Here is a 14,028-nt window from a genome sequence, read left to right on the forward strand (position 1 = left end):
CATCCATACCTGAGCTACTGCTCTCAGGTTCAGTCTGGCCCCCTGTTTGGGAGGAAGGGAAAAAAAGGAAAATTATGTGTGTGTGTGTGTGTGTGTGTGTATACATCTGTCTCTATCTATCTATCTATCTATCTATCTATCTATCTATCTATCTATCTATCTATCTATATACATTCATCTACATATTGAATGTTCCAAGCTTATACCTGATTTACTGTAAAAAATACTGCTTAAACACTTTAATGGCGAAAGTGATTCAGCTTCATTCAACACAGATTAGTGTATGAGAAAACTTTCTCAGAAACAACTATCTGTAATGTCATCTGAAACACACACACACACACACACACACACGCACAGACACACACACACACAATGAAAAAGAATAAAAAGGAACTGAATTTCTTACTCATGATACTCTAAAATTACTAGTCATTGCTTTTTTTTTTGCTATCTAAGAAGAAACTTGACAAAACAAAGGTTCCTGTGTGTACGTTTTCTATTGGTAGTTTTGTATGGCGTGTGTGAAACCACTACATTTCTAACAATGACTGATACTGCTCTTTACTTTGATCTCCTGGGAGTTTCATAGCCCATCTCAACCATTTTTTTTTATTTTACAACAGTTCTTTTGTTACTTTTCTGTATTAAAATCTAAGGCACTGAGTGAGTGAGGGTATGCTCTTCTCCTCTTCTCCTCTCCTCAGTACAGTCTCTTACTCCATCTCTCCTCCCTCTCCACACTCCTCTATTTCTACACTCCATCATGTTCTGTTGCCTGACTCTCCATCCTCTTTTTCAAACATGAGACTTACATGACACATGGAAATAATGTGGAACTACTTATCAAATAAAAACAGATTCAAGATCCAGATACTCTTAATGTTCGGAAGCCGCCAAAGTGTATTCGAACGACCCCAAAATTTTATGAAAGCAAAACATCGCGAGAGAGGGGTGTAGGTCGTCTAAAACGCGTAGCCCGAGTCGCAATATTTTGAAATACGGTAGAAATCTCAAATTCAAATTACACGTCCAGACCGCGGTTAAACCACAGTTGTTCCAAACACGAATACCAGCAATCAGGTATTTAGACTTCACACAGAGCAAGATTCTCCCTATGTGTGTTATCTCATTTATCAGTACTCAGGTGCCTTTGGGGCTTTCAGCTGTACAGTGGGACAGGCCCTGGTGTCAAAGCCTTACACCAGCATTAACGATATTTCCCAAGAGACTCTCAGGGGGAAACTGGCAAACATTCATCACTCACTCATATCTGCTATAACATAGATTACTAGGCAATGACAAAAAGGACACAGGGGGGTCTGTTTTACTTTTTTCTGGCTGAGTCAGCACACACTCTTCACAACTCAATTTCTTCCCCTTAAACGAACCACCGTGACCTCATCTGGATCATGTCCATTTCACTCATATCGCTCATCTGTAAATCCCCCCCCCCTCCTCAATTATTAACACTATTTGACGGTGATATTTTCTGTCATTTCTACTGACGATTTATGACAATGCCAATTTAAAAAAAAAAAAAGTTTCATACATATAAAACCATAGTGTCTGTGTGATAAAGAGAGACAGTGTGTACAGTGATTGCGGTCAAAAGTGAGAACCGTGAAATTTTGCTTTGAAACATTTTCTAGGAAACTGTATGTACATAATACAAATAAATGGCCGAGTTCCATTTACTCACTCAATTCGTATACACAGAGAGTGACAATTTTAACACTTTTTTTCCCAACACTTAAACTAACACCTCTACGAGTACACGCTATGAGAAGGAAATCAGTTTCCTCCAACAAGACACACTGGTCAGATGCACACGCAAGTACACACACACACACCCACACCCACACACACACACACAGTCACAGATACACTCACACACACGCGCTGCTAAACACTGTTTCTGCTGCCATCTTCTGACATTACTTGATAACTACGACATATTAACCAGGCCTGCTGAACTGTGCAAACAAGTGGAATTTTATTTCATATTCTTTGAAACAAGACATGTATTCCTAAGTACAAATTACTAAAAGAGATCTATCTATCAGGAAATCCAAAGAAAAAAGGTGTCTGCTATCAGGAAATCCAAAGGAAAAAGGTGTCTTACAGAATCCCGTTCAGAGCCATTAATATCATGTTATATTGTACAAAGACCCACCACAACACTATATTACTGTGGATCTTTAAGTCGTCAAACTACTACTAACAACACTTTTGTTTATTCACTTAATTGTTTCTGTGTTTATTTTGCAACTGTTAGCAAGATGATTTCTGTGACCACTTCTCTGGTTCATTTGAGACAGAATTCACTGTAAAAATGAACTAACAATAACTGAGCCCGTATTCCAAATATTGCTCCAGTGTCTGTTCTTAGGGTAGGAACAGTTCTGTGGGTTCTAGAGGTTTAGGTGCGCTGAAACAGCAATGGTGGTGAATAACCACCTGAGAAAACAGAGCCATCTACTGCGGATAGTGAGACAACAATACAGCGGACACTTACCTTTCTGCCCTGATAGTGGAATGTCTCCATCTCTACAGAACAAATAAAAAAAGGAAAGGATTAACCATTTCTGTCAACTCTGAAGTATTTATTCATTTTCATTTTTTCATTTTGTGCCTGCTCTAATGGTGAGAGGTATTTCCACCTTTTCTTTTTGTGGCTCCAACCGAAAACATGGCAAAACAGTCAAACTGGCCATTTGAATATACAGGGGCAATACAGGCAGAAGGAACATTTATAATATTTAAAGAAATGAACAGAAAAAAAGACTCTACATTTGTGTCTGGTCTTTGTAAAAACTCTACATATTACCAGACGATAAATATAAACCTGAGAAATTCTTATGGTTTTAAAATTGCATGTGATTTATGATGTGGGTATACAAGTAAGACAGGGATAAAGTTTATAGAGCATTGAGAAAAGTTAAAGGAGGAGTTTACTTGGCGGGTTAAGCAGACACGTGACCGGAGTACGGAGAGAAAAAAAAAAGGAAGGATGGGTGAACATAGTAAACAGTGGAAACATCGCCCAGTTGCTGTCCATGGATGAAAGACATTCACCTCTCACTTCCTCTCTCTCTCTCTCTCTCTCTCTCTCTCTCTGCCTCTATTGCTTTGAATTTACTTGTTGCTCAGTTTTGTTGAGTAAATACAGAAATGACTCTGATTAATCTTAAGCAGAGGAGCACTCGCACACACACACACACACAGAGCGAGAGAGAGAGAGAGAGAGAGAGAGAGAGAGCAATAACAGGATATGAAGGAGTTAAAGTGAAAATGAGAATTCAGGGGGCAGAGTTTTCTTTTTGTGAATCACAAAAGATACTCTTGTTTTAAATTCTACTGTGGTTATTTATTATCACATGATTAAACCCGTTTGCAAATGCCAACAGGTAAGGAAAAAATGGCCTAAGGCCTGATAGTAAAAACAATGAAAAAAATGCGGGACTGAAATTAGGTCACGTCTATTCAGTTTTCCACCAGTTTTTTTCTTTGTAAAAACGGGCAGTTGGGGATGATAGAGACTGATAACAACTTAGAGAACTAGGAAATGAATGTGTACACTTGAAGAAACGAAACACAATCGAAGAGCGTAATGTCATTTGTTTATGCTTAACAAACAGACAAAAAACGTTTCAGGGCTGAACCTGTCCATTATGATATTATATCTTTTTAGTGAAAGCCAAAGTACAAAACACGTTAGCGATGTGGTCTGCAGGGGACTTTCCGAGAGAGAGAGAGAGACAGAGAGAGAGAGAGAGAGAGAGAGAGTGTCGTGACAACGGTATGTGCGTGTGTGCAGTGTCACACAGGATTTGTGCAGTGTCTGTGAGAATTAGATAAACAAAAGAGTTCCTTCGCTAGAATACCCATAACAGGGCAACAGTCCCACCCACGAAACAGAAAAAAAACAAACCCAATAAACAACGTTCTGTAACGTTGTATGTAACTTTTAAAAATGTTTTTGATATAAAATATAAGGCTCAGTTAGGGCTAAGTGTAGAAAGACATTTTAGCATCCCTCGTGTGTGCTATCGGTTTCGTCTAATCCTAATTTGTCTCACCCGGCTCGACATTAAGGAATAGACAACATGATAATAAACTTACAATAGCGAGAATCTCAAAGCAATGTCAGTGAAACACCATATCGGTAGTATTAGCTATGCTGAACGTCTATGTTACATGGTTAGAGGGTTAGTGCAGGTGTTTTGCGTAGGACTCAAACAGAGGTTAGAGTATCCTTCGTGCTACGTTAAACAATATAGGTTAGTTTAGTCTTGTAAATTGCCATAGAACTGTTTAAAATGTATCAGCTTAAAGAAATGTAAGACTGCGCATGGTATGATGAGGAAGCGGCTAAGCATCAATCTCCACCATTAACCCTGATGATGAATGCCCACAGTCCACAGTAAAGAGCTGTTAATACCAATCAGTTTAATACTGGTCAAATATGTTTGGTCAGCCTCTCTGTACAGTAGGACTGATGAGTCAGAGATGAGGCGAACAAAGACATCATGGCGCTTCCGCTTTAGTTTCACTTTGTCGCGTTAGTAAAAGCACTTTGCAGGTTGCTTCACTATTAAGCTACACCATGCTTAAATACTCGTGTTATGTTTTTAACACGTGTTAGTAATTAAACGTACACTGCAGTAGGTAACTTCAAATTTCCAATGCATTAAACACTTTTCGGTCCAGAATGCAATATGAAATGGATGCGCGGACTATTGAATCTAACGCGGTTTATTAACGAAAGAAAAAAAAATTGTATCGCCCCTCTTACCCTTCCTCCGCCTGTTTGGAATCTCCAAAACTTGCCATATCAGCCACCATATTTCGCTCAACGTCGGGTATCAAGGTGACTCTCGGAATATTTCCTGAATGTGACGTTAGACTTGCAAATTATTGCAACCCAAACAACAACAGAGATGCTCCGCAGTGCTGCCGACGCTGTCACACTTGATCCCCGGGAAATGCACAATCGGTGATAAAGGAGTTACGTCGATAAGTGATGTATTGACTTCCCTCCAAATTCAATAGCGTAAAGTACTTCAGTTGTCTGTATAGTTCACTTTTCAACTTTAACTTATATCACTGATTCAACAGATGAAAGGGGACTACTATATGCACAGAGAATTTAAACGAAATAGATGTATCGCTTACATTTGACTGCCTGTAAACGATGCTAAGCACTCATTTTTGGTCTACAATGTGTTTACAATTAGTCTTGTTTTCAAAGCCTGATAATTCACACAGGGCACCAATCTTAATACTTTATGGACCGAGAACCCACTAATTCATGGCTGCCTAGCTCATGTCAATCCACATACACTACAGATCAATAGAAGCATGCTGGCAAGGGAAGCGACTCAGCGAAGGGAGGAGCAAAATTTACCCGCTCTCTGCCCCGGTTTACTGCGAGTTACCTCCGTTCTGTAGCCATTAAAAATCTGATCTACAGTGTATGTGTGTGTATGTGGAGATTTGTCAGTGTAGCTTGCTAAGAACGTTAAAAATGGACAAATAATCACATGATCAGATTCTTGCCCTGTTGTTTAGCTTCTAAGTAAACCAATGACGAATAAGAATTTTTGAATTACAGAGGAGAACATAAAAACTTCACTCAAAAGAGTAATACCTGTGGTCCAGCATAACCAATATAAGCAACTTTTTGTACATATTTACATATATTTGCATATATGTACACGTATATGTGTATATATATGTGTGTGTATGTATGTATGTGTGTGTATGTATATGTATATACATAACTGGGCAGCCGTTGCTCAACGGTCAGGGGACCGGGCCACAAGGTCAATCCCTGGGACTGGCAGGAAAAATGTGGACAGGGGAGTGGGTGAACACCGCTTTCCCCTCTGACATCCACGGCTGTTCCAACCCTAACCCTTGGGCAAGGCACTTAACCCCAAAACTAGCCCCCAGGTGCAGGATGGGTTAAATGCAGAGGTTAAATTCACTACTCACTGCTCACAGTCTGTGTGCGCGGTCACAGAGATTCTAATTCTAATTCTAATATTCATATAGCCACAATGGCAATCCCAAAAGTTGCAACAATTTATACCTACATTATAGTTACAACATACCACTAATTCTTACACACTGAAGGCCAAATTACATAAGATGTTGCATTAGTGTACATATGAAAGTTCCTTTGTTTAGTTATGTTTCCTAACCAAAGTGCCTATATCTAAAATCCATTTTGCCTTCTACCACACAGTGTGCTCTAATGTCTACCTGCAGTTATTGTAATGTTCATTCATAGTAGTAGCCTACGTTTGCTATTGAGAAAATAATTAACCGCTGAAAAAACAGATGACTAATGTGGGAAACTCCCCCCTCCTTCATCCAGACCTGAGCTGTAGTCCAGGCCTACAAGGTACTACCAGGGTATCTCTATGGAGGATAGGCGGGGCAGACAACTTTGAGCGGGAATATGCAGTGATGTTGTGAGAGTGCAGTGCTATCAATTTAACACAAGGTGTCGCCTTACTACTGTTTGTAGTTATCCTTAACGCGATGGGAGAGGACCTATTCCCACGTCAGCTCCAGAATTACACGAATGGCAAACAAGTATGTCTACACCGATCCAGACAAATATTGGCTAAAAGTGTTACACGCTCAAACACTGGCATGTATTACTTAGCAATTATAATGTAATATAGATATGGACAAATAATAGCCAGCTGAATTTCATACCTTCACTGAATTTTAATGGGTCTTTGAATTCACCGAGATTTATTTTAGCTCTCATCAAAAAAAACAAAAAACAACAAAAAAAAGTCTGACTGGAGAGCAATGTTTTGGTTTAAGTCACATTTCAATTTCAGTTGTCAAATGTAATCACTGAAGCAAAAGCCAGACAAGGTTCGTATGGGTCGCCAAAGGACGCACAGACTCTGTGAAACCATAATCATGGCTGGAGCTGCAGTGGCGAAGATAATGCATCTGTGGCAGAATGCAGAGAAAATCAAAACCCGTAGAAAATCCATAAGTGAGCTTCTCTCCATCCCTCAGAGTGGAGCTTTCTTCCAGCAGTGTCCCAGGAGTCAGAGAGCAGGGTGAGGGAGATTTGATTGGTGGATCAAAGGCTCTCCTATCGATCATAGGCTTGGCTAGGAAGGATGAGTGAATCTACTCTCTCTCTCACACTTTCTCTTGGGGAGTATAGTGTGTGTGTGTGTGTGTGAGTGAGAGAGAGAGAGAGAGAGAGAACAAGTCCCACACAGAGGAGAAGTAACAGTAAAAGAGACGGATGGATAAAGACTGCAAAGGGATAAAGAGAAAGAATATGTGTGGAAAACCCCTCTGGGAGAGCTCAGCTCAGCGATACAGGACAACCCAATGCTTTAGCTGAGGATAAGGAGAAGTAGATCAATACTCTGAAGAGAAAAGCTAGAAAGAGGAATTGGACACTGAGAGTCAAGATGGTGATCTCAGATCAGTTATAAGTCTTCCCACTCCTGACCTTAGTCATTACAGACTCATACACAAAACTGCTCAAAAACTCCATGCTCAAAACCCTAAATACCACCCATGAATTCTAAGAAGAGAAGTGACTGAATGAAAGAGAAAACTAAAAATTGTACGTCTCTGTCACTTCACAAAAACCAGTCATATTTGTCGATTTTTGTCTTAAACTGATGAAATTAAGTTTATACAGACACAAAATGCAGAAACAAGAACAGATGTACTCCATAAGTAGGCCTAAGTTGTTGTCAGGTAAAATTGCAAATGCATCTCCAAAATAAGATGCGAATAAAAAGTAAGGACCTTAAATATAGATATTTAAATTGTTCTGCTAGGAGGATTTTCCATATGTTGGTCAAACATGCTATTTTGCTTCATACCGCTGACTTGTGACATACATAGAGTTTTACAAGAGTCCCTCAGGCTGTGTTTGGGTGGATCCAACACCTACACACGGTTACTGAAGAGAGCTCTGGACATTTATTCTCTCACACACTCTCTCTCTCTCTCTCTCTCTCTCTCTCTCTCTCCCATGCTTCGGGGCAAATTGCCTTCCTTACACAGTTCATGGTGGACCGTGTCTGGAACTGGGAATGTAGGCGTGGGGAGCGGGAGAATAGAAGGAGAGGCGCCTTCTCGGACCCGAGAGCCCCCTGGACGCGTGAGTCAGCCGACAGTGTGTAGGAGGTGGGGTAAAAATATCCCCCCTGCAAAAGAGCAGTTCTGGTAATGATTGAGCTCAAGTCTATATTTAATCTAAAGGTACTGCCTGTATACAACTCTAAGTATGAGATTTCCTGCATGCATTTGTGTGTGTGTGTGTGTGTGTTTTGGCACTTGCCTTTTTGTAAATGTGTGTTCAATAGGTACAGTCTGTGAATCTGCACTGCTTTCATCTGTACCGTGTATTTGCTTGCGTGAGTCCATAATGCCTGTGTGCATTCACTTTTTTTTTTTTTTTTTGTACTGTACCCATCAAACACGTCCCAGACACTGACTCATCTGCGACTGGGACAATAGCAGGGAGAAGGTGCCCCCCACGGCTTTGTGACTTTAGGGCTTTTTCAGCCTCAGGAGAGCTCCAGTCTCCTCTTGCCGTCCCACACATCCTCATTCCGGGATTCCCCCCCCCCCTTCTAAAAATCCTCCTTTCCCGCCAGGGAATCCCCGCTATGCTCAGTTTTACGGTGTGGGTGGGCAAAGGGTTCAGGCAAATGAAGGGGCTGATGAACTTCCCATAAGGACTTCCCATTAGTCATATCGGGGGAGGTGGGGGGGGGGGGGTCATGAGGCAGGATGTGACATCATAATCAGGTTTTGATGATGTGTGTTGAAGGGAAACCACGTAAGAGGTTTTGTAGACATTATAAAAGTCGACTTTTGTCCGCTCTAATGCCTCTTGTAACTCCCAAGCAAACAACTGACCTTTGACCTTTCTGTGTGACTTACAGTGGACCAGTAATTTATAGTACAGGTGTCTTGTGAGTTCTGCAGCAATTATTAACGCTGGAATGATTCCTGGGATTTACTGTGGTATCAATGCCTTAAAACATCATTCAATTTAGAGGGATTAGTACAGATAAGGTGGAAAAAACAGACAGGTACTCCCCTACAGGAAATGATAAGAGCGGCCTGAATGAATGAATCAACACATGGATACATGCATGGGTATTTTTCTTAAAGAATCCAAGGAAGAGAGTTGAATGTGAAATGCAAACACTATAAACATTTGATTTGAATCTTTAAATGGCATACTGCTCTCTCTCTCTCTCTTTTTTTTTTATAACTCCTTTAGTGTTCTGCCAACTCTAAATTATAAATAGAGACATAATAAAAAAAAAGCTAGCCAAGTTTCTCAGTTTAGGATCAAAATCAACAAATAAGGACAAAGCTTAGCAAAAATGGATTACCAAAGTCGTAAGTGACCTAAATTACCTTTTCCGCTTTAATGTTGTTTGAATTCCCCTAAAATTAGCTGGCTTTGAAGCTTAAAACTACAATCTCCAATCTCCACAATTTTTTTTTTCTTTGTCCGAACCAGGAGTTTCTGGAGGAAAAGGAGCAAACAAGCTGACTGGTCATTCTCATGTGACACTTCGCAAAAGTGACATTTGAGGATTTCTTTTTGCTTGTCCCAGAAAAACCTATTAGGCAGCACAAACGGTGGAGTCCCTCGCTGGTTGGATATGAAAACGGATTTCTGTCAAAGAGAGAGAGAGAGCGAGAGAGAGAGAGAGAGAGAGAGAGAGAGAGAATGAGAATTCTGCCCTTTCTCTTCAAAGAAAACCAAGTTGCTGACTAATCTGCCTGCCAAGATACATGCATACTTGCGCAGTCAGCCTAGCGATAAGGGGAAGGAGGAAGTCCGTGGGTGTAAAATAGCTGGTGTGAAGCTTCTTTTCGTTCACTTCATCTCCTTTTAGTTATCAGAATCCACACGTCCTGCTCTCTAGCACAAATTCAAACCGACAGGATTTCTTAGATACGAATTCTCACTTATACGACGCGACACATCTTTTTTTTTTTCGCTTAATAAAACAGGTCGTCGTTTCATCTCACAGCGCGCGCAAATACGCTCAGAGTTTAATTTCCGTTTCATTCGAGATTTACGTTGTCGTGCATCGTACATGGAACATGAACTGTTAATTCGAGGACAGTAACAGGGGCTTGGGGAAGAAGAGAGACTCTCAATAGCTATTTGAACTCCATTGCAGGGCCTGTGACTTGCTTTTGGGCCACGTCATCACTGGGCCTATTAATAAAGATGATGACCTGACATGACCGGTTTGTTCATAATTAATGTGAAACATTGAACTTCATGCAGAAGATAGATCAGTGCCATATGAATATAAATGTCATCCATTCATCAAAATGCACAAGTTATTGTTCTCATCAGACAGAATTATGAAGTGCAACACAAGGGCTTTATATCACATTAAGAAATGGATAGCTTTATTAATCTTTGAAAAGTAACTGCTATAATTCAGCCCAACTACGCCGGCCGTACTGTTTTTTTTGTTTTGTTTTGTTTTTTTTTTACATCATACATGGGACGATAACACATTGCTTTTCCTTACAGGGACAAGCAACATCACTGTCTGATCCATGAAAAACACTTTCCCCCCCCCCCCCCAAAGGCTTAGCTGTATCCAATCGGGCTCATCGCACAAACTCACTCACCTCAGCTTCTCACACTACTCACGTCGGCCAATCACCGCAACTGCCTCTGGTCACCCAGCGTGGACTTCCCTTTTCTTTCACTTCACTTAACTCTGACATGCAGCTGACATGCAGCATGTTTTCAAATGTAGCCACCATGTCTGTGTCACTCCGCTGTCTCTAAATCCCACCCCTCAGTGTCAGCTATGGGTGCGGTCATATTGACACAGAGTGGTGGATTTGGTTTCTGCCATTAAGACTAAAAGCACTAATTCCCCCTTTCCTGTAAAAGAAGAAAAAAAAAATCAGATGACAGTATCCAATTAGGATTGTCTGTGTGTGTGTGTGTGTGTGTGTGTGTGTGTGTGTGTGAGAGAGAGAGAGAGAGAGAGAGAGAGAGAAAGCATTATCCCAATATGTGAACTGTGTGGTATGAGGAATGAGAGGGGAAAACTGATGAGAGTTGTGGGTAAAGACTGATTATATGGAGAGTACTTTCTGTGGTAGAAAGTTGTATTAAGAGCAACATAATGACTCTGGGCGTGAGAAGAAGAGAGACAGAAAAGGAGTGGGAAGACAGAGATGTTTACATCAACTAGAGAGAGAAAGGATGATAAAAGAAAAGTCAGACATAGACAACTTGGTGAACAAGATCTCTGTAAATATTGATTTGACTTGCCTGAACAAAGTAAAGACGTTTAAAAATACATGCTGTTTATTTGCCTGTGTCATTATGCCTATGATGTTTGTATCTATGTCAGTGATTGAGACAGATTAGAGGCAGAAATATGATCCTGAATAAATTATGTTTGCTGTGCTGATTCCGTTCCAGGGTTTTTTTACAGCATAATGCTCTGATAATTGAGTTTAGCGTACTGTGCATTAGCCTATGAGAAGTGAATATCGACTGAAACCAGACTAGAAAAACAGAGAGGAAAAGTAAGTAACAAAGTGTACTGTAATAACAACAACAACAACAATAATGATAACAATAATAATAAGAATAATAACAACAACAACAATAAAAATGTGTACCAAATCGGAGTGAATCTGGTTCATTCACAAAGGAAAACAAATCGTTTAAAAAATCCTGCAAAATAAATGAATACGTATATGTATGTATATGTAGATAGATAGATAGATAGATAGATAGATAGATAGATAGATAGATAGATAGATAGATAGATAGATAGATAGATAGAAACATACATACATACATAGATATGTATCTATACATACTTCACATGTACATTTATATTTAAATATTTATTTAAATATATATAGATAGATAGATAGATAGATAGATAGATAGATAGATAGATAGATAGATAGATAGATAGCGATACAGATGTATTTTTGACGTGTCTCGAGTACAAAGCTGACTTAACAACAGAAGAACGACATTAAACACAATCCTTTCAATTTTAGATTTCTGTAACGAGTATTCAGTGGGCTAGTTCTTCTCCATGTTGCTCGGACAATCAGTTTGCGATGCCCTGTTGTTCATGTTGAAGTGTCCAATGCGACACAAGAAAACAGAAAAACAGCAGTCAGAGAAACTGACTATTGTGATTAAACTGATTTTCAGCTATTTTTAATTAGCACACAAGAGCTTTGTGACAGACATGCCTGTAAAGAAAATATTACAAAGACTATAGGAAATCTATATTTACGTCTTAGCTCATAAATTCCTTCATGATTCTCATGGGTGTACTGACACTAATGTAATTGTCGGCGCACTTAAAGGCCCTTTGGAACCCCACAGTAAGTGTCATGCATTTTTGATTTGATGTATTTGTGACGTCAAATCCCACCGTGACACACTGGCAAAGCGACATAATGCTGATTTGATAGAGTAATTATGACTGCCAGTTTTCAGTTTCAGCATATTTCAAGCAGAGAAGAGGACAAAATCGAATCAAAATTTTAGCACTATCAGGGCTGTTTGTTCAACTCGATGATGTAAGAGACTGTAGTAAGCTCACCGCCGCACGCACTGTCCAGCGCACAGACTAAGGTGGGGGGAGGGGGGTGTAGGGGGTGTCCGGTACCACTTGCAGTTCACCTCTACTACTATGCGATGAACAGCCGCACCAGCAGTATGATCGGAAATATAAGAAAAAATTGAGACCGACAAACTGCACTACTGGAACGTTTTCCCAGGGAGAGCATCACAAAAAGCTACATCACACCAGATAATTAAAGATCAAAGCATGATTAGTTTCCCTAATGACATAAGAACGTGCATCACTTTTCTGACAACGTTCGGGATTTACGCCTGTCAAGCGCTACGGAACTGTGGAGATATTCAGTGCGACGAGGATGAACGATGTTGCACTCAGGGCAACGGTAGTGCGACAGTCCGATGCTGTAGGCTGCCACTGCACACCTTCTTCGACAACATCGGATGGATCGCACGCAAACTGTCGGGCATCCTCATTTTACTCCTGCTTTTCGCAATGGGTTACTTCATCCAGCGAATCATCTGCCCGCGCCCTCGTAGACATCACGATAGACCGGAGGATCCCTCGCTTCTCCATGGTCACATCACGGCGTCCCAGGACTCACTGCTAGATCGAATCCCGGAGTACAGCGTCGGGGACTTCACCTCACCGGTCTTGCAGCTACCAGCGTATGACGAGGTGAAGTATTTACCGACGTACGAGGAAACCATGCAGGAGGTGGACAGAGACCGGTCGGATGATAACCTACTGGCGGCGTCTCATGGGCATGGAACAGTTCCAGGGATAGCGATGGGAATGAGGGAAGAGAGAATGGGGAACTCCAACGCCGTCAGGATCTCTCGGAACTCTGTTTAACCAATACAAATCAAAATGTTTGTATTTTATTACTGAATAGTGTATATGGAATTATTTACCAAAACATAAGTGCAATTACGAATTATTTCAGTGAATGTTTTAAGCTATGTGAGCCGAAGTTTTGTCCATTATTAGTGTGGAGTTTTGTAATAGCCTATAAACTGACAGTGACTTCTCTTTTGTATTTTTGGTGTTAGGTGGAGGTAAAATAAACGGCTAACGCCTTCTGAAACTGGCACGTTTTGTTAGAGGACAAACAGCTCCTTTCAGTGTGGAGTCACATGAAATCTTACAGCACTTATAAAACTGTAATGGGGTATTTCAGTGACCCTGGAGTCATACATTATCCGTCATTTGTCAGAGCCAAAACATCATAGCAAATAAAAAAAAAAGATGGGGGGGCATATTCATTTGTATCTGGATCAGTGCTACACGACAATATATCAGATTGTGAAACAATATCATACTGATCTGAGCCTTCGAGGTAAAAGATAACAAAAAAATTTTTCGTCACTGAAATCAGAGAAACATAGCCTACTAATATCAG

General features: G+C 40.4%; 1 protein-coding gene across 1 annotated transcript; it reads left to right on the forward strand.

Moving 5' to 3' along the window:
* The first annotated feature begins 12,875 nt into the window (after positions 1-12,875).
* c15h3orf80 (chromosome 15 C3orf80 homolog) lies at positions 12,876-13,481 on the forward strand. Its single transcript, XM_030778023.1, has one exon. The coding sequence runs from the start codon at positions 12,876-12,878 to the stop codon at positions 13,479-13,481; it is 606 nt and encodes a 201-aa protein (XP_030633883.1).
* Positions 13,482-14,028: the final 547 nt, after the last annotated feature.

This window comes from Chanos chanos, chromosome 6 (genome assembly GCF_902362185.1).
Source record: "Chanos chanos chromosome 6, fChaCha1.1, whole genome shotgun sequence".
NCBI lineage: Eukaryota > Metazoa > Chordata > Actinopteri > Gonorynchiformes > Chanidae > Chanos > Chanos chanos.